At 38.5% G+C, this 19,927-nt stretch overlaps 1 protein-coding gene across 1 annotated transcript; it reads left to right on the top strand.

Annotated features, from left to right (window-relative positions):
* Nucleotides 1-16,016: 16,016 nt before the first annotated feature.
* Nucleotides 16,017-19,547, top strand: LOC144892398 (uncharacterized). Its single transcript, XM_078778909.1, has 4 exons — nt 16,017-16,651; nt 16,739-16,867; nt 17,299-17,422; nt 17,534-19,547. The coding sequence occupies exons 1-4, from the start codon at nt 16,599-16,601 to the stop codon at nt 17,987-17,989; spliced, it is 762 nt and encodes a 253-aa protein (XP_078635035.1). The 5' UTR covers nt 16,017-16,598; the 3' UTR covers nt 17,990-19,547.
* The last annotated feature ends 380 nt before the right edge of the window (nt 19,548-19,927 follow it).

Genomic DNA, 19,927 nt, shown 5'->3' with positions numbered 1-19,927 from the left:
GGTGCAGGAAACCACTTTTGCACTTGTATTAGTGTGGAAAAAACACTATTTGCACTTGTGATAGTGTTGAAAAACCACTTTTCGCACTTGTGTTAGTGTTGAAAAACCACTTTTCGCACTTGTATTGGTGCAGGAAACCACTTTTGCACTTGTATTAGTGTGGAAAAACCACTTTTCGCACTTGTGTTAGTGTTGAAAAACCACTTTTCGCACTTGTGTTAGTGTTGAAAAACCACTTTTCGCACTTGTGTTCGTGCAGGAAACCACTTTTGCACTTGTATTAGTGTGGAAAAAACACTTTTTGCACTTGTGATAGTGTTGAAAAGCCACTTTTCGCACTTGTGTTAGTGTTGAAAAACCACTTTTCGCACTTGTGTTGGTGCAGGAAACCACTTTTGCACTTGTATTAGTGTGGAAAAACCACTTTTCGCACTTGTGTTAGTGTTGAAAAACCACTTTTCGCACTTGTGTTAGTGTTGAAAAACCACTTTTCGCACTTGTGTTGGTGCAGGAAACCACTTTTGCACTTGTATTAGTGTGGAAAAAACACTTTTCGCACTTGTGTTAGTGTTGAAAAACCACTTTTTGCACTTGTGTTGGTGCAGGAAACCACTTTTGCACTTGTATTAGTGTGGAAAAAACACTTTTCGTACTTGTGTTAGTGTTGAAAAACCACTTTTCGCACTTGTGTTAGTGTTGAAAAACCACTTTTCGCACTTGTGTTGGTGCAGGAAACCACTTTTGCACTTGTATTAGTGTGGAAAAAACACTATTTGCACTTGTGATAGTGTTGAAAAACCACTTTTCGCACTTGTGTTAGTGTTGAAAAACCACTTTTCGCACTTGTATTGGTGCAGGAAACCACTTTTGCACTTGTATTAGTGTGGAAAAACCACTTTTCGCACTTGTGTTAGTGTTGAAAAACCACTTTTCGCACTTGTGTTAGTGTTGAAAAACCACTTTTCGCACTTGTGTTGGTGCAGGAAACCACTTTTGCACTTGTATTAGTGTGGAAAAAACACTTTTTGCACTTGTGATAGTGTTGAAAAGCCACTTTTCGCACTTGTGTTAGTGTTGAAAAACCACTTTTCGCACTTGTGTTGGTGCAGGAAACCACTTTTGCACTTGTATTAGTGTGGAAAAACCACTTTTCGCACTTGTGTTAGTGTTGAAAAACCACTTTTCGCACTTGTGTTAGTGTTGAAAAACCACTTTTCGCACTTGTGTTGGTGCAGGAAACCACTTTTGCACTTGTATTAGTGTGGAAAAACCACTTTTCGCACTTGTGTTAGTGTTGAAAAACCACTTTTCGCACTTGTGTTAGTGTTGAAAAACCACTTTTCGCACTTGTGTTAGTGTTGAAAAACCACTTTTCGCACCTGTGTTGGTGCAGGAAACCACTTTTCGCACTTGTGTTAGTGTTGAAAAACCACTTTTCGCACTTGTGTTGGTGCAGGAAACCACTTTTGCACTTGTATTAGTGTGGAAAAAACACTTTTTGCACTTGTGATAGTGTTGAAAAGCCACTTTTCGCACTTGTGTTAGTGTTGAAAAACCACTTTTCACACTTGTGTTGGTGCAGGAAACCACTTTTCGCACTTGTGTTGGTGCAGGAAACCACTTTTGCACTTGTATTAGTGTGGAAAAACCACTTTTTGCACTTGTGTTAGTGTTGAAAAACCACTTTTCGCACTTGTGTTAGTGTTGAAAAACCACTTTTCGCACTTGTGTTAGTGTTGAAAAACCACTTTTCGCACTTGTGTTGGTGCAAGAAACCACTTTTGCACTTGTATTAGTGTGGAAAAAACACTTTTCGCACTTGTGATAGTGTTGAAAAGCCACTTTTCGCACTTGTGTTAGTGTTGAAAAACCACTTTTCGCACTTGTGTTGGTGCAGGAAACCACTTTTGCACTTGTATTAGTGTGGAAAAACCACTTTTCGCACTTGTGTTAGTGTTGAAAAACCACTTTTCGCACTTGTGTTAGTGTTGAAAAACCACTTTTCGCACTTGTGTTAGTGTTGAAAAACCACTTTTCGCACTTGTGTTAGTGTTGAAAATCCACTTTTCGCACTTGTGTTGGTGCAGGAAACCACTTTTGCACTTATATTAGTGTGGAAAAACACTTTTCGCACTTGTGTTAGTGTTGAAAAACCACTTTTCGCACTTGTGTTAGTGTTGAAAAACCACTTTTCGCACTTGTGTTGGTGCAGGAAACCACTTTTGCACTTGTATTAGTTTGGAAAAACCACTTTTCGCACTTGTGTTAGTGTTGAAAAACCACTTTTCGCACTTGTGTTGGTGCAGGAAACCACTTTTGCACTTGTATTAGTGTGGAAAAAACACTTTTTGCACTTGTGATAGTGTTGAAAAGCCACTTTTCGCACTTGTGTTAGTGTTGAAAAACCACTTTTCGCACTTGTGTTGGTGCAGGAAACCACTTTTGCACTTGTATTAGTGTGGAAAAACCACTTTTCGCACTTGTGTTAGTGTTGAAAAACCACTTTTCGCACTTGTGTTAGTGTTGATAAACCACTTTTCGCACTTGTGTTAGTGTTGAAAAACCACTTTTCGCACTTGTGTTAGTGTTGAAAAACCACTTTTCGCACTTGTGTTGGTGCAGGAAACCACTTTTGCACTTGTATTAGTGTGGAAAAAACACTTTTTGCACTTGTGATAGTGTTGAAAAGCCACTTTTCGCACTTGTGTTAGTGTTGAAAAACCACTTTTCGCACTTGTGTTGGTGCAGGAAACCACTTTTGCACTTGTATTAGTGTGGAAAAACCACTTTTCGCACTTGTGTTAGTGTTGAAAAACCACTTTTCGCACTTGTGTTAGTGTTGAAAAACCACTTTTCGCACTTGTGTTGGTGCAGGAAACCACTTTTGCACTTGTATTAGTGTGGAAAAACCACTTTTCGCACTTGTGTTAGTGTTGAAAAACCACTTTTCGCACTTGTGTTAGTGTTGAAAAACCACTTTTCGCACTTGTGTTGGTGCAGGAAACCACTTTTGCACTTGTATTAGTGTGGAAAAACCACTTTTCGCACTTGTGTTAGTGTTGAAAAACCACTTTTCGCACTTGTGTTAGTGTTGAAAAACCACTTTTCGCACTTGCGTTGGTGCAGGAAACCACTTTTGTACTTGTATTAGTGTGGAAAAACACTTTTTGCACTTGTGATAGTGTTGAAAAACCACTTTTCGCACTTGTGTTATTGTTGAAAAACCACTTTTCGCACCTGTGATAGTGTTGAAAAGCCACTTTTCGCACTTGTGTTAGTGTTGAAAAACCACTTTTCGCACTTGTGTTAGTGTTGAAAAACCACTTTTCGCACTTGTGTTGGTGCAGGAAACCACTTTTGCACTTGTATTAGTGTGGAAAAACCACTTTTCGCACTTGTGTTAGTGTTGAAAAACCACTTTTCGCACTTGTGTTAGTGTTGAAAAACCACTTTTCGCACTTGTGTTGGTGCAGGAAACCACTTTTGCTCTTGTATTAGTGTGGAAAAACCACTTTTCGCACTTGTGTTAGTGTTGAAAAACCACTTTTCGCACTTGTGTTAGTGTTGAAAAACCACTTTTCGCACTTGTGTTGGTGCAGGAAACCACTTTTGCACTTGTATTAGTGTGGAAAAAACACTTTTTGCACTTGTGATAGTGTTGAAAAGCCACTTTTCGCACTTGTGTTAGTGTGGAAAAAACACTTTTTGCACTGGTGTTGGTGCAGGAAACCAGTTTTGCACTTTTATTAGTGTGGTAAAACCACTTTTCGCACTTGTGTTAGTGTTGAAAAACCACTTTTCGCACTTGTGTTAGTGTTGAAAAACCACTTTTCGCACTTGTGTTGGTGCAGGAAACCACTTTTGTACTTGTATTAGTGTGGAAAAACACTTTTTGCACTTGTGATAGTGTTGAAAAACCACTTTTCGCACTTGTGTTAGTGTTGAAAAACCACTTTTCGCACCTGTGATAGTGTTGAAAAGCCACTTTTCGCACTTGTGTTAGTGTTGAAAAACCACTTTTCGCACTTGTGTTGGTGCAGGAAACCACTTTTGCACTTGTATTAGTGTGGAAAAAACACTTTTTGCACTTGTGATAGTGTTGAAAAGCCACTTTTCGCACTTGTGTTAGTGTTGAAAAACCACTTTTCGCACTTGTGTTGGTGCAGGAAACCACTTTTGCACTTGTATTAGTGTGGAAAAACCACTTTTCGCACTTGTGTTAGTGTTGAAAAACCACTTTTCGCACTTGTGTTAGTGTTGAAAAACCACTTTTCGCACTTGTGTTGGTGCAGGAAACCACTTTTGCACTTGTATTAGTGTGGAAAAACCACTTTTCGCACTTGTGTTAGTGTTGAAAAACCACTTTTCGCACTTGTGTTAGTGTTGAAAAACCACTTTTCGCACTTGTGTTGGTGCAGGAAACCACTTTTGCACTTGTATTAGTGTGGAAAAAACACTTTTTGCACTTGTGATAGTGTTGAAAAACCACTTTTCGCACTTGTGTTAGTGTTGAAAAACCACTTTTCGCACTTGTGTTGGTGCAGGAAACCACTTTTGCACTTGTATTAGTGGAAAAACCACTTTTTGCACTTGTGTTAGTGCTGAAAAACCACTTTTCGCACTTGTGTTAGTGTTGAAAAACCACTTTTCGCACTTGTGTTAGTGTTGAAAAACCACTTTTCGCACTTGTGTTTGTGCAAGAAACCACTTTTGCACTTGTATTAGTGTGGAAAAAACACTTTTTGCACTTGTGATAGTGTTGAAAAGCCACTTTTCGCACTTGTGTTAGTGTTGAAAAACCACTTTTCGCACTTGTGTTGGTGCAGGAAACCACTTTTGCACTTGTATTAGTGGGGAAAAACCACTTTTCGCACTTGTGTTAGTGTTGAAAAACCACTTTTCGCACTTGTGTTAGTGTTGAAAAACCACTTTTCGCACTTGTGTTGGTGCAGGAAAGCACTTTTGCACTTGTATTAGTGTGGAAAAACCACTTTTCGCACTTGTGTTAGTGTTGAAAAACCACTTTTCGCACTTGTGTTAGTGTTGAAAAACCACTTTTCGCACTTGTGTTAGTGTTGAAAAACCACTTTTCGCACTTGTGTTAGTGTTGAAAAACCACTTTTCGCACCTGTGTTGGTGCAGGAAACCACTTTTGCACTTGTATTTGTGTGTTAAAACCACTTTTCGCACTTGTGTTAGTGTTGAAAAACCACTTTTCGCACTTGTGTTAGTGTTGAAAAACCACTTTTCGCACTTGTGTTGGTGCAGGAAACCACTTTTGCACTTGTATTAGTGTGGAAAAAACACTTTTTGCACTTGTGATAGTGTTGAAAAGCCACTTTTCGCACTTGTGTTAGTGTTGAAAAACCACTTTTCACACTTGTGTTGGTGCAGGAAACCACTTTTCGCACTTGTGTTGGTGCAGGAAACCACTTTTGCACTTGTATTAGTGTGGAAAAACCACTTTTTGCACTTGTGTTAGTGTTGAAAAACCACTTTTCGCACTTGTGTTAGTGTTGAAAAACCACTTTTCGCACTTGAGTTGGTGCAGGAAACCACTTTTGCACTTGTATTAGTTTGGAAAAACCACTTTTCGCACTTGTGTTAGTGTTGAAAAACCACTTTTCGCACTTGTGTTAGTGTTGAAAAACCACTTTTCGCACTTGTGTTAGTGTTGAAAAACCACTTTTCGCACTTGTGTTGGTGCAGGAAACCACTTTTGCACTTGTATTAGTGTGGAAAAAACACTTTTTGCACTTGTGATAGTGTTGAAAAACCACTTTTCGCACTTGTGTTAGTGTTGAAAAACCACTTTTCGCACTTGTTGTTGGTGCAGGAAACCACTTTTGCACTTGTATTAGTGTGGAAAAACCACTTTTCGCACTTGTGTTAGTGCTGAAAAACCACTTTTCGCACTTGTGTTAGTGTTGAAAAACCACTTTTCGCACTTGTGTTAGTGTTGAAAAACCACTTTTCGCACTTGTGTTGGTGCAAGAAACCACTTTTGCACTTGTATTAGTGTGGAAAAAACACTTTTCGCACTTGTGATAGTGTTGAAAAGCCACTTTTCGCACTTGTGTTAGTGTTGAAAAACCACTTTTCGCACTTGTGTTGGTGCAGGAAACCACTTTTGCACTTGTATTAGTGTGGAAAAACCACTTTTCGCACTTGTGTTAGTGTTGAAAAACCACTTTTCGCACTTGTGTTAGTGTTGATAAACCACTTTTCGCACTTGTGTTAGTGTTGAAAAACCACTTTTCGCACTTGTGTTAGTGTTGAAAATCCACTTTTCGCACTTGTGTTGGTGCAGGAAACCACTTTTGCACTTATATTAGTGTGGAAAAAGCACTTTTCGCACTTGTGTTAGTGTTGAAAAACCACTTTTCGCACTTGTGTTGGTGCAGGAAACCACTTTTGCACTTGTATTAGTGTGGAAAAAACACTTTTTGCACTTGTGTTAGTGTTGAAAAACCACATTTCGCACTTGTGTTAGTGTTGAAAAACCACTTTTTGCACTTGTGTTGGTGCAGGAAACCACTTTTGCACTTGTATTAGTGTGGAAAAAACACTTTTCGTACTTGTGTTAGTGTTGAAAAACCACTTTTCGCACTTGTGTTAGTGTTGAAAAACCACTTTTCGCACTTGTATTGGTGCAGGAAACCACTTTTGCACTTGTATTAGTGTGGAAAAACCACTTTTCGCACTTGTATTAGTGTTGAAAAACCACTTTTCGCACTTGTGTTGGTGCAGGAAACCACTTTTGCACTTGTATTAGTGTGGAAAAAACACTTTTTGCACTTGTGATAGTGTCGAAAAACCACTTTTCGCACTTGTGTTAGTGTTGAAAAACCACTTTTCGCACTTGTGTTAGTGTTGAAAAACCACTTTTCGCACTTGTGTTGGTGCAGGAAACCACTTTTGCACTTGTATTAGTGAGGAAAAAACACTTTTCGCACTTGTGTTAGTGTTGAAAAACCACTTTTCGCACTTGTGTTGGTGCAGGAAACCACTTTTGCACTCGTATTAGTGTTGAAAAACCACTTTTCGCACTTGTGTTGGTGTTGAAAAACCACTTTTTGCACTTGTGTTGGTGCAGGAAACCACTTTTGCACATGTATTAGTGTGGAAAAACCACTTTTCACACTTGTGTTGGTGCAGGAAACCACTTTTGCACTTGTATTAGTGTGGAAAAAACACTTTTTGCACTTGTGATAGTGTTGAAAAAACACTTTTTGCACTTGTGTTAGTGTTGAAAAACCACTTGTCGCACTTGTGTTGGTGCAGGAAACCACTTTTGCACTTGTATTAGTGGGGGAAAACCACTTTTCGCACTTGTGTTAGTGTTGAAAAACCACTTTTCACACTTGTGTTGGTGCAGGAAACCACTTTTGCACTTGTATTAGTGTGGAAAAAACACTTTTTGCACTTGTGATAGTGTTGAAAAGCCACTTTTCGCACTTGTGTTAGTGTTGAAAAACCACTTTTCGCACTTGTGTTGGTGCAGGAAACCACTTTTGCACTTGTATTAGTGGGGAAAAACCACTTTTCGCACTTGTGTTAGTGTTGAAAAACCACTTTTCGCACTTGTGTTAGTGTTGAAAAACCACTTTTCGCACTTGTGTTGGTGCAGGAAAGCACTTTTGCACTTGTATTAGTGTGGAAAAACCACTTTTCGCACTTGTGTTAGTGTTGAAAAACCACTTTTCGCACTTGTGTTAGTGTTGAAAAACCACTTTTCGCACTTGTGTTAGTGTTGAAAAACCACTTTTCGCACCTGTGTTGGTGCAGGAAACCACTTTTGCACTTGTATTTGTGTGTTAAAACCACTTTTCGCACTTGTGTTAGTGTTGAAAAACCACTTTTCGCACTTGTGTTAGTGTTGAAAAACCACTTTTCGCACTTGTGTTGGTGCAGGAAACCACTTTTGCACTTGTATTAGTGTGGAAAAAACACTTTTTGCACTTGTGATAGTGTTGAAAAGCCACTTTTCGCACTTGTGTTAGTGTTGAAAAACCACTTTTCACACTTGTGTTGGTGCAGGAAACCACTTTTCGCACTTGTGTTGGTGCAGGAAACCACTTTTGCACTTGTATTAGTGTGGAAAAACCACTTTTTGCACTTGTGTTAGTGTTGAAAAACCACTTTTCGCACTTGTGTTAGTGTTGAAAAACCACTTTTCGCACTTGAGTTGGTGCAGGAAACCACTTTTGCACTTGTATTAGTTTGGAAAAACCACTTTTCGCACTTGTGTTAGTGTTGAAAAACCACTTTTCGCACTTGTGTTAGTGTTGAAAAACCACTTTTCGCACTTGTGTTAGTGTTGAAAAACCACTTTTCGCACTTGTGTTGGTGCAGGAAACCACTTTTGCACTTGTATTAGTGTGGAAAAAACACTTTTTGCACTTGTGATAGTGTTGAAAAACCACTTTTCGCACTTGTGTTAGTGTTGAAAAACCACTTTTCGCACTTGTTGTTGGTGCAGGAAACCACTTTTGCACTTGTATTAGTGTGGAAAAACCACTTTTCGCACTTGTGTTAGTGCTGAAAAACCACTTTTCGCACTTGTGTTAGTGTTGAAAAACCACTTTTCGCACTTGTGTTAGTGTTGAAAAACCACTTTTCGCACTTGTGTTGGTGCAAGAAACCACTTTTGCACTTGTATTAGTGTGGAAAAAACACTTTTCGCACTTGTGATAGTGTTGAAAAGCCACTTTTCGCACTTGTGTTAGTGTTGAAAAACCACTTTTCGCACTTGTGTTGGTGCAGGAAACCACTTTTGCACTTGTATTAGTGTGGAAAAACCACTTTTCGCACTTGTGTTAGTGTTGAAAAACCACTTTTCGCACTTGTGTTAGTGTTGATAAACCACTTTTCGCACTTGTGTTAGTGTTGAAAAACCACTTTTCGCACTTGTGTTAGTGTTGAAAATCCACTTTTCGCACTTGTGTTGGTGCAGGAAACCACTTTTGCACTTATATTAGTGTGGAAAAAGCACTTTTCGCACTTGTGTTAGTGTTGAAAAACCACTTTTCGCACTTGTGTTGGTGCAGGAAACCACTTTTGCACTTGTATTAGTGTGGAAAAAACACTTTTTGCACTTGTGTTAGTGTTGAAAAACCACATTTCGCACTTGTGTTAGTGTTGAAAAACCACTTTTTGCACTTGTGTTGGTGCAGGAAACCACTTTTGCACTTGTATTAGTGTGGAAAAAACACTTTTCGTACTTGTGTTAGTGTTGAAAAACCACTTTTCGCACTTGTGTTAGTGTTGAAAAACCACTTTTCGCACTTGTATTGGTGCAGGAAACCACTTTTGCACTTGTATTAGTGTGGAAAAACCACTTTTCGCACTTGTATTAGTGTTGAAAAACCACTTTTCGCACTTGTGTTGGTGCAGGAAACCACTTTTGCACTTGTATTAGTGTGGAAAAAACACTTTTTGCACTTGTGATAGTGTCGAAAAACCACTTTTCGCACTTGTGTTAGTGTTGAAAAACCACTTTTCGCACTTGTGTTAGTGTTGAAAAACCACTTTTCGCACTTGTGTTGGTGCAGGAAACCACTTTTGCACTTGTATTAGTGAGGAAAAAACACTTTTCGCACTTGTGTTAGTGTTGAAAAACCACTTTTCGCACTTGTGTTGGTGCAGGAAACCACTTTTGCACTCGTATTAGTGTTGAAAAACCACTTTTCGCACTTGTGTTGGTGTTGAAAAACCACTTTTTGCACTTGTGTTGGTGCAGGAAACCACTTTTGCACATGTATTAGTGTGGAAAAACCACTTTTCACACTTGTGTTGGTGCAGGAAACCACTTTTGCACTTGTATTAGTGTGGAAAAAACACTTTTTGCACTTGTGATAGTGTTGAAAAAACACTTTTTGCACTTGTGTTAGTGTTGAAAAACCACTTGTCGCACTTGTGTTGGTGCAGGAAACCACTTTTGCACTTGTATTAGTGTGGAAAAACCACTTTTCGCTCTTGTGTTAGTGTTGAAAACCACTTTTCGCACTTGTGTTAGTGTTGAAAAACCACTTTTCGCACTTGTGTTGGTGCAGGAAAGCACTTTTGCACTTGTATTATTGTGGAAAAACCACTTTTCGCACTTGTTTTGGTGCAGGAAACCACTTTTGCACTTGTATTAGTGTGGAAAAAACACTTTTTGCACTTGTGATAGTGTTGAAAAACCACTTTTCGCACTTGTGTTGGTGCAGGAAACCAGTTTTGCACTTTTATTAGTGTGGTAAAACCACTTTTCGCACTTGTGTTAGTGTTGAAAAACCACTTTTCGCACTTGTGTTAGTGTTGAAAAACCACTTTTCGCACTTGTGTTGGTGCAGGAAACCACTTTTGTACTTGTATTAGTGTGGAAAAACACTTTTTGCACTTGTGATAGTGTTGAAAAACCACTTTTCGCACTTGTGTTAGTGTTGAAAAACCACTTTTCGCACCTGTGATAGTGTTGAAAAGCCACTTTTCGCACTTGTGTTAGTGTTGAAAAACCACTTTTCGCACTTGTGTTAGTGTTGAAAAACCACTTTTCGCACTTGTGTTGGTGCAGGAAACCACTTTTGCACTTGTATTAGTGTGGAAAAAACACTTTTTGCACTTGTGATAGTGTTGAAAAGCCACTTTTCGCACTTGTGTTAGTGTTGAAAAACCACTTTTCGCACTTGTGTTGGTGCAGGAAACCACTTTTGTACTTGTATTAGTGTGGAAAAACACTTTTTGCACTTGTGATAGTGTTGAAAAACCACTTTTCGCACTTGTGTTAGTGTTGAAAAACCACTTTTCGCACCTGTGATAGTGTTGAAAAGCCACTTTTCGCACTTGTGTTAGTGTTGAAAAACCACTTTTCGCACTTGTGTTAGTGTTGAAAAACCACTTTTCGCACTTGTGTTGGTGCAGGAAACCACTTTTGCACTTGTATTAGTGTGGAAAAAACACTTTTTGCACTTGTGATAGTGTTGAAAAGCCACTTTTCGCACTTGTGTTAGTGTTGAAAAACCACTTTTCGCACTTGTGTTGGTGCAGGAAACCACTTTTGCACTTGTATTAGTGTGGAAAAACCACTTTTCGCACTTGTGTTAGTGTTGAAAAACCACTTTTCGCACTTGTGTTAGTGTTGAAAAACCACTTTTCGCACTTGTGTTGGTGCAGGAAACCACTTTTGCACTTGTATTAGTGTGGAAAAACCACTTTTCGCACTTGTGTTAGTGTTGAAAAACCACTTTTCGCACTTGTGTTAGTGTTGAAAAACCACTTTTCGCACTTGTGTTAGTGTTGAAAAACCACTTTTCGCACCTGTGTTGGTGCAGGAAACCACTTTTCGCACTTGTGTTAGTGTTGAAAAACCACTTTTCGCACTTGTGTTGGTGCAGGAAACCACTTTTGCACTTGTATTAGTGTGGAAAAAACACTTTTTGCACTTGTGATAGTGTTGAAAAGCCACTTTTCTCACTTGTGTTAGTGTTGAAAAACCACTTTTCACACTTGTGTTGGTGCAGGAAACCACTTTTCGCACTTGTGTTGGTGCAGGAAACCACTTTTGCACTTGTATTAGTGTGGAAAAACCACTTTTTGCACTTGTGTTAGTGTTGAAAAACCACTTTTCACACTTGTGTTAGTGTTGAAAAACCACTTTTCGCACTTGTGTTAGTGTTGAAAAACCACTTTTCGCACTTGTGTTGGTGCAAGAAACCACTTTTGCACTTGTATTAGTGTGGAAAAAACACTTTTCGCACTTGTGATAGTGTTGAAAAGCCACTTTTCGCACTTGTGTTAGTGTTGAAAAACCACTTTTCGCACTTGTGTTGGTGCAGGAAACCACTTTTGCACTTGTATTAGTGTGGAAAAACCACTTTTCGCACTTGTGTTAGTGTTGAAAAACCACTTTTCGCACTTGTGTTAGTGTTGAAAAACCACTTTTCGCACTTGTGTTAGTGTTGAAAAACCACTTTTCGCACTTGTGTTAGTGTTGAAAATCCACTTTTCGCACTTGTGTTGGTGCAGGAAACCACTTTTGCACTTATATTAGTGTGGAAAAACACTTTTCGCACTTGTGTTAGTGTTGAAAAACCACTTTTCGCACTTGTGTTAGTGTTGAAAAACCACTTTTCGCACTTGTGTTGGTGCAGGAAACCACTTTTGCACTTGTATTAGTTTGGAAAAACCACTTTTCGCACTTGTGTTAGTGTTGAAAAACCACTTTTCGCACTTGTGTTGGTGCAGGAAACCACTTTTGCACTTGTATTAGTGTGGAAAAAACACTTTTTGCACTTGTGATAGTGTTGAAAAGCCACTTTTCGCACTTGTGTTAGTGTTGAAAAACCACTTTTCGCACTTGTGTTGGTGCAGGAAACCACTTTTGCACTTGTATTAGTGTGGAAAAACCACTTTTCGCACTTGTGTTAGTGTTGAAAAACCACTTTTCGCACTTGTGTTAGTGTTGATAAACCACTTTTCGCACTTGTGTTAGTGTTGAAAAACCACTTTTCGCACTTGTGTTAGTGTTGAAAAACCACTTTTCGCACTTGTGTTGGTGCAGGAAACCACTTTTGCACTTGTGATAGTGTTGAAAAGCCACTTTTCGCACTTGTGTTAGTGTTGAAAAACCACTTTTCGCACTTGTGTTGGTGCAGGAAACCACTTTTGCACTTGTATTAGTGTGGAAAAACCACTTTTCGCACTTGTGTTAGTGTTGATAAACCACTTTTCGCACTTGTGTTAGTGTTGAAAAACCACTTTTCGCACTTGTGTTAGTGTTGAAAAACCACTTTTCGCACTTGTGTTGGTGCAGGAAACCACTTTTGCACTTGTATTAGTGTGGAAAAACCACTTTTCGCACTTGTGTTAGTGTTGAAAAACCACTTTTCGCACTTGTGTTAGTGTTGAAAAACCACTTTTCGCACTTGTGTTGGTGCAGGAAACCACTTTTGCTCTTGTATTAGTGTGGAAAAACCACTTTTCGCACTTGTGTTAGTGTTGAAAAACCACTTTTCGCACTTGTGTTAGTGTTGAAAAACCACTTTTCGCACTTGTGTTGGTGCAGGAAACCACTTTTGCACTTGTATTAGTGTGGAAAAAACACTTTTTGCACTTGTGATAGTGTTGAAAAGCCACTTTTCGCACTTGTGTTAGTGTGGAAAAAACACTTTTTGCACTGGTGTTGGTGCAGGAAACCAGTTTTGCACTTTTATTAGTGTGGTAAAACCACTTTTCGCACTTGTGTTAGTGTTGAAAAACCACTTTTCGCACTTGTGTTAGTGTTGAAAAACCACTTTTCGCACTTGTGTTGGTGCAGGAAACCACTTTTGTACTTGTATTAGTGTGGAAAAACACTTTTTGCACTTGTGATAGTGTTGAAAAACCACTTTTCGCACTTGTGTTAGTGTTGAAAAACCACTTTTCGCACCTGTGATAGTGTTGAAAAGCCACTTTTCGCACTTGTGTTAGTGTTGAAAAACCACTTTTCGCACTTGTGTTGGTGCAGGAAACCACTTTTGCACTTGTATTAGTGTGGAAAAACCACTTTTTGCACTTGTGCTAGTGTTGAAAAACCACTTTTCGCACTTGTGTTAGTGTTGAAAAACCACTTTTCGCACTTGTGGTGGTGCAGGAAACCACTTTTGCACTTGTATTAGTTTGGAAAAACCACTTTTCGCACTTGTGTTAGTGTTGAAAAACCACTTTTCGCACTTGTGTTAGTGTTGAAAAACCACTTTTCGCACTTGTGTTGGTGCAGGAAACCACTTTTGCACTTGTATTAGTGTGGAAAAAACACTTTTTGCACTTGTGATAGTGTTGAAAAACCACTTTTCGCACTTGTGTTAGTGTTGAAAAACCACTTTTCGCACTTGTGTTGGTGCAGGAAACCACTTTTGCACTTGTATTAGTGTGGAAAAACCACTTTTCACACTTGTGTTAGTGCTGAAAAACCACTTTTCGCACTTGTGTTAGTGTTGAAAAACCACTTTTCGCACTTGTGTTAGTGTTGAAAAGCCACTTTTCGCACTTGTGTTGGTGCAGGAAACCACTTTTGCACTTGTATTAGTGTGGAAAAACCACTTTTCGCACTTGTGTTAGTGTTGAAAAACCACTTTTCGCACTTGTGTTAGTGTTGAAAAACCACTTTTCGCACTTGTGTTAGTGTTGAAAAACCACTTTTCGCACTTGTGTTAGTGTTGAAAATCCACTTTTCGCACTTGTGTTGGTGCAGGAAACCACTTTTGCACTTGTATTAGTGTGGAAAAAACACTTTTCGCACTTGTGTTAGTGTTGAAAAACCACATTTCGCACTTGTGTTGGTGCAGGAAACCACTTTTGCACTTGTATTAGTGTGGAAAAAACACTTTTTGCACTTGTGTTAGTGTTGAAAAACCACATTTCGCACTTGTGTTAGTGTTGAAAAACCACTTTTTGCACTTGTGTTGGTGCAGGAAACCACTTTTGCACTTGTATTAGTGTGGAAAAAACACTTTTCGTACTTGTGTTAGTGTTGAAAAACCACTTTTCGCACTTGTGTTAGTGTTGAAAAACCACTTTTCGCACTTGTGTTGGTGCAGGAAACCACTTTTGCACTTGTATTAGTGTGGAAAAAACACTATTTGCACTTGTGATAGTGTTGAAAAACCACTTTTCGCACTTGTGTTAGTGTTGAAAAACCACTTTTCGCACTTGTATTGGTGCAGGAAACCACTTTTGCACTTGTATTAGTGTGGAAAAACCACTTTTCGCACTTGTGTTAGTGTTGAAAAACCACTTTTCGCACTTGTGTTAGTGTTGAAAAACCACTTTTCGCACTTGTGTTCGTGCAGGAAACCACTTTTGCACTTGTATTAGTGTGGAAAAAACACTTTTTGCACTTGTGATAGTGTTGAAAAGCCACTTTTCGCACTTGTGTTAGTGTTGAAAAACCACTTTTCGCACTTGTGTTGGTGCAGGAAACCACTTTTGCACTTGTATTAGTGTGGAAAAACCACTTTTCGCACTTGTGTTAGTGTTGAAAAACCACTTTTCGCACTTGTGTTAGTGTTGAAAAACCACTTTTCGCACTTGTGTTGGTGCAGGAAACCACTTTTGCACTTGTATTAGTGTGGAAAAAACACTTTTCGCACTTGTGTTAGTGTTGAAAAACCACTTTTTGCACTTGTGTTGGTGCAGGAAACCACTTTTGCACTTGTATTAGTGTGGAAAAAACACTTTTCGTACTTGTGTTAGTGTTGAAAAACCACTTTTCGCACTTGTGTTAGTGTTGAAAAACCACTTTTCGCACTTGTGTTGGTGCAGGAAACCACTTTTGCACTTGTATTAGTGTGGAAAAAACACTATTTGCACTTGTGATAGTGTTGAAAAACCACTTTTCGCACTTGTGTTAGTGTTGAAAAACCACTTTTCGCACTTGTATTGGTGCAGGAAACCACTTTTGCACTTGTATTAGTGTGGAAAAACCACTTTTCGCACTTGTGTTAGTGTTGAAAAACCACTTTTCGCACTTGTGTTAGTGTTGAAAAACCACTTTTCGCACTTGTGTTGGTGCAGGAAACCACTTTTGCACTTGTATTAGTGTGGAAAAAACACTTTTTGCACTTGTGATAGTGTTGAAAAGCCACTTTTCGCACTTGTGTTAGTGTTGAAAAACCACTTTTCGCACTTGTGTTGGTGCAGGAAACCACTTTTGCACTTGTATTAGTGTGGAAAAACCACTTTTCGCACTTGTGTTAGTGTTGAAAAACCACTTTTCGCACTTGTGTTAGTGTTGAAAAACCACTTTTCGCACTTGTGTTGGTGCAGGAAACCACTTTTGCACTTGTATTAGTGTGGAAAAACCACTTTTCGCACTTGTGTTAGTAGTGTAATAATGTTGCTTCTGGGACACCTCCGTTTAACATGGGAAATCCCTATCTAATGTCATTTACCCCCTTGTCTTTTTCAAAAATCATAAACACCTCTATTTCTCCCACCCTCATCTTTATGAACCTTTTGTCTGTAGTACCTATCCTTAATGTTGTTCATTAGACCACTCAAACACTACAAATATTTGTTTTCTCTTATAGACCTATCATCCTTCTTCTACATATCATCTGGCAGATTAATCTTTGACCCATTCACTTCCATATTAATTCTTTCCCTCCCTCATTGCCCCTAAACACCTATATTTCTCTCACCCTGTTCTTTACGAACCTTCTAACCTTTTGACATGTTATCCTTATTCATTAGACCACTTAAACAATGCTGTGTGAACCTGTGATCCTTCTGACCTTATGGACCTTTTAACCTTTTACTCTTAATATCATCTGGTGAATATGGCCCACTCAAACAACGACCCTACAAATATTTGTTTATGCGTGGGAAATAATTTAATTCTCCTCCAACTTCCATCACCATACTCAAACCTTTTTTTATTAATTCTTCGCTTTTGAGAAATGACGTTGTTTCAATGACTTGGATAACTTCCCAGAAAGATTTCATTGCCTTATTTCCTGTTATTCACACACGCTCAGGGCTTCCCCGAAATGACTGCATGTCGTCATTTCAAGAAAATACATTTTGTTCATTATAAAAGAACGTGTTCAATTCAATTTTGATCATTGGGGATCGACATGTCTTACTACTCCATCCTTTACTCTGATAAAGAAGAAGAATACTCACCAAGGTAAGTTTCATTTAAAATTAAAGTGTTTAAAGCTTTGTATGGGATTAATTATACAACAAATGACTTAATATTCCTTTATCTTTACAGCAATGCGAATATCCTGGCAGAACTTCAAACTGGTTGGAATGAAAATACTGCAGAATCTCAAGAGTTGCAAAACGAAATGAACTTGAACAACCTGCCTGTTTCACCATTCTTGGAAGATTCATATGCAAGGTAAGATACTAAATATTAATACATTTGTGTTAAACGACGCTGCCTTAGTGTGTGTGTGTGTGTGTGTGTGTTCGTGTGTGTATGTGTTTGTGTGTGTTCGTGTGTGTATGTGTGTGTATGTATCTGTGAATGTGTGTGTGTATGTGTATGTGTGTGTTCTTGTGTGTATGTATCTATGAATGTGTGTGTGTGTGTGTGTGTGTGTGTGTGTGTGTGTATGTGTGTGTGTGTATGTATCTGTGAATGTGTGTATGTGTTTGTGTGTGCGTTCGTGTGTGTATGTGTGTGTGTGTATGTATCTGTGAATGTGTGTGTGTATGTGTATGTGTGAATGTGTATGTGTGTGTATGTGTGTGTATGTGTGTGTGCGTGTGTGTGATGTTTTGTCAAGCTTACTTCAACATAGTAATTTCTCCTTATTTTGTTTGCAGCCTTGAAGACCAAAGCTTGGAGTGGGACGATTTTGATTTTCCAAAGAGTGGTTATTTCCCGTCAACATGTGGTACCCTAAATTTTCAACTCGACCACTTGAACACAAAGCTCGATTTTTTAGAGGTATGTATCCCAATATCCTCATATCCTTGTGTGTGTGTGTGTGTGTATGTGTGTGTGTGTGTATGTGTGTGTAATATTTTCTCTCCCCTCTTGTCCTCTTGCCTTTGACAGAAAGAGATTCCAAACCTGAAGATATCTGCTGCTGTTGAAACTACCTTTGTCTTATGTTGGGAAGAGATTGATGATTTGTGCTGGGAAGAAGTTGAATGTATAATACCTCAAGGAAAATGTTTTTGTAATATGAAGCTTTTGTTTAAAATATTATTTATATATATATGCTTTGTCCAGAATTATTTAATTATTAATTACAAGAAAAGAATAAAGGTTAGAAGGAAGGGGGTGCGTTCCCCCACCCTTGATTTCCCCCATCCCACCCCTCCCCTCCCCTTGTGTGTGTGGGGAAGGTGGGGGTGGGATGAGGGGGGATCAAGGGTGGGGGACGCACTGGGGGTGGGGGATGATGGGTGTGGTCTGTGTGGGCGGGGTCTGTGTGGGCGGGGTCTGTGTGGGCGGGGTCTGTGTGGGCGGGGTCTGTGTGGGCGTGGTCTGTGTGGGTGTGGCTTATGATTTTAATTTATTTAAATTTTTTTTTATTACCACTAATTAAATTAGCTAATCTGGGTGGGGTGAATAGAAATGTTGTTTAATGAATTATTAGCTTTGTTTTTTGTAATTCTTGCGAGTAAAATGAACCCAAGATTTCCTCTCCATTTAAATCATATAATTTGTAGGTCCAAGGGACTGTATCCATTACATCAATGATTTTAAATAATTCACGAGTCCATTTTTGTGTATAACCTTTCTCAAAATGGCTTTTCCATTTGTATATCCTTACCATATCACCAACTTTGAACTTGGGCTTTCTCAAATTAATCTCCTTTTCATATTCTAATTTTGTAAATGTTTCTGATGGTTTTGATTGTGTTGATGAATGAACTGTATTATTGTAATTATCTACAATATCCTGAATTAAATACACCCATTTTTGAGAACCGAGTTGTGTGAATTTTTTATATAATTTCTCTTTTAAAGTACGATTAAAACGCTCAATAACAACTGCCTTTCCTTCATTAAAGGTGCTGTATAATTTAATACCCTTCCCCTTAAGAAATTTCATGAATATTTTGTTATAGAACTCTGTTCCCTCATCAGTCCATAACTTCTTTGGTTTCCTTTTATCCCGATCAAATATTAGCTTAAAGGCTAACATTAAAGTATCACCCCTTTTATTTTTTAAAGGGACAACCCAGGCAAATCTACTCCTCAAATCAATAACGGTTAAAGCATACCTGTATCCCCTGTCATTATTCAATTCAATTAAATCAGCGGACCATATGTGGTCAGTGTATTTAGAATAAACCTTCCTTCTTTTAAACTTTGTGATTATAGGTTTGTGTAATTCTTCAGCCAAAAGCTCCTCAGTCTTGATGGCATCATTAGAGCCTAATAGTTTTTTGAGGAATAACCAAGACCAAGTTTCAATTTAGCATTTATCAAATTTCTCACAATAAACCTATCAACTTTCTCTCTCAACGTTGGATTTTGTATCAAAGACAAATTATACAACATTTCGCTGTCGGCTTTATGTTTTTCAGTCAACGTAGTGGTTTTCCCATAAGCAATATCATGCTTCATACACACTTCGTCAACCCTATTTGTAGGTTTAGACCAAGGTTTAGGATTGTCAGCCTCATCTAATCTTTTATCCAAGTTTGTTCCTGGACCACAGAAAGAATACCCTGGAAGGTGTAATTCCCCTGGAATTCCAGTTGTTGTAAATTTACTTCCTGACAGAAACTTTTGTATGTCTCCTCCTCTTTTAGGAGAGATGAATTGGCACTTTTTAGAGCCACATACTTGACATATTCCTTTTTGATAAACTCTATTATTTTTAGCTTTAACATAAGAGATATTTTTAGATTTAGTTTTCTTTTTACATTTGAGACAATAACTCATATTTATTTATCAGAAAAATTCCGACAGAGTATCAAAACCTTTTTGGTTTTCAACATATACATTTCAATCTTTATTTTTAAAACATAAAGAATCCTAAGGAATGCCTTCACTCTCTCCTCCATTTATTTACAAATAAAAACTAACTAAAGTCAATGACACCAACATCATCAATCACATAATCTTTTCCTTCTTCTTCTTCTTCTTCTTCACCACTTTCTCGTTTAAATCTCTGAAATTGAAGACATTGACGTTCTTATTTTTGAAACCATTATCTTCATAAGAGTTGTTAATTCTTTAATTTCCTCTTCGGTGCGTTGAGATTGATTTATTTGCTTTAATACACTCAATCTTTTATGAATCTCAATGATTTCCATCTTTTTATATTTTTCCTCCCTCTCTCTTTGCTCCCTCTCCTCCTCCTCCATTTTCTCCCTTTCCTCCTTCTCCCTTTCCTCCCTCTCCTCCTCCTTTTTCTCCCTTTCCTCCTTCTCCTTTTTCTCTCTTTTCTCCCTTTCCTCCCTCTCCTCCTCCTTTTTCTCCCTTTCCTCC

The sequence above is a fragment of the Myxine glutinosa genome, chromosome 5 (genome assembly GCF_964187855.1).
Source record: "Myxine glutinosa chromosome 5, kmMyxGlut1.1, whole genome shotgun sequence".
In the NCBI taxonomy this organism is placed as follows: Eukaryota; Metazoa; Chordata; class Myxini; order Myxiniformes; family Myxinidae; genus Myxine; species Myxine glutinosa.
This window is presented reverse-complemented; position numbering and strand designations above follow the sequence as displayed.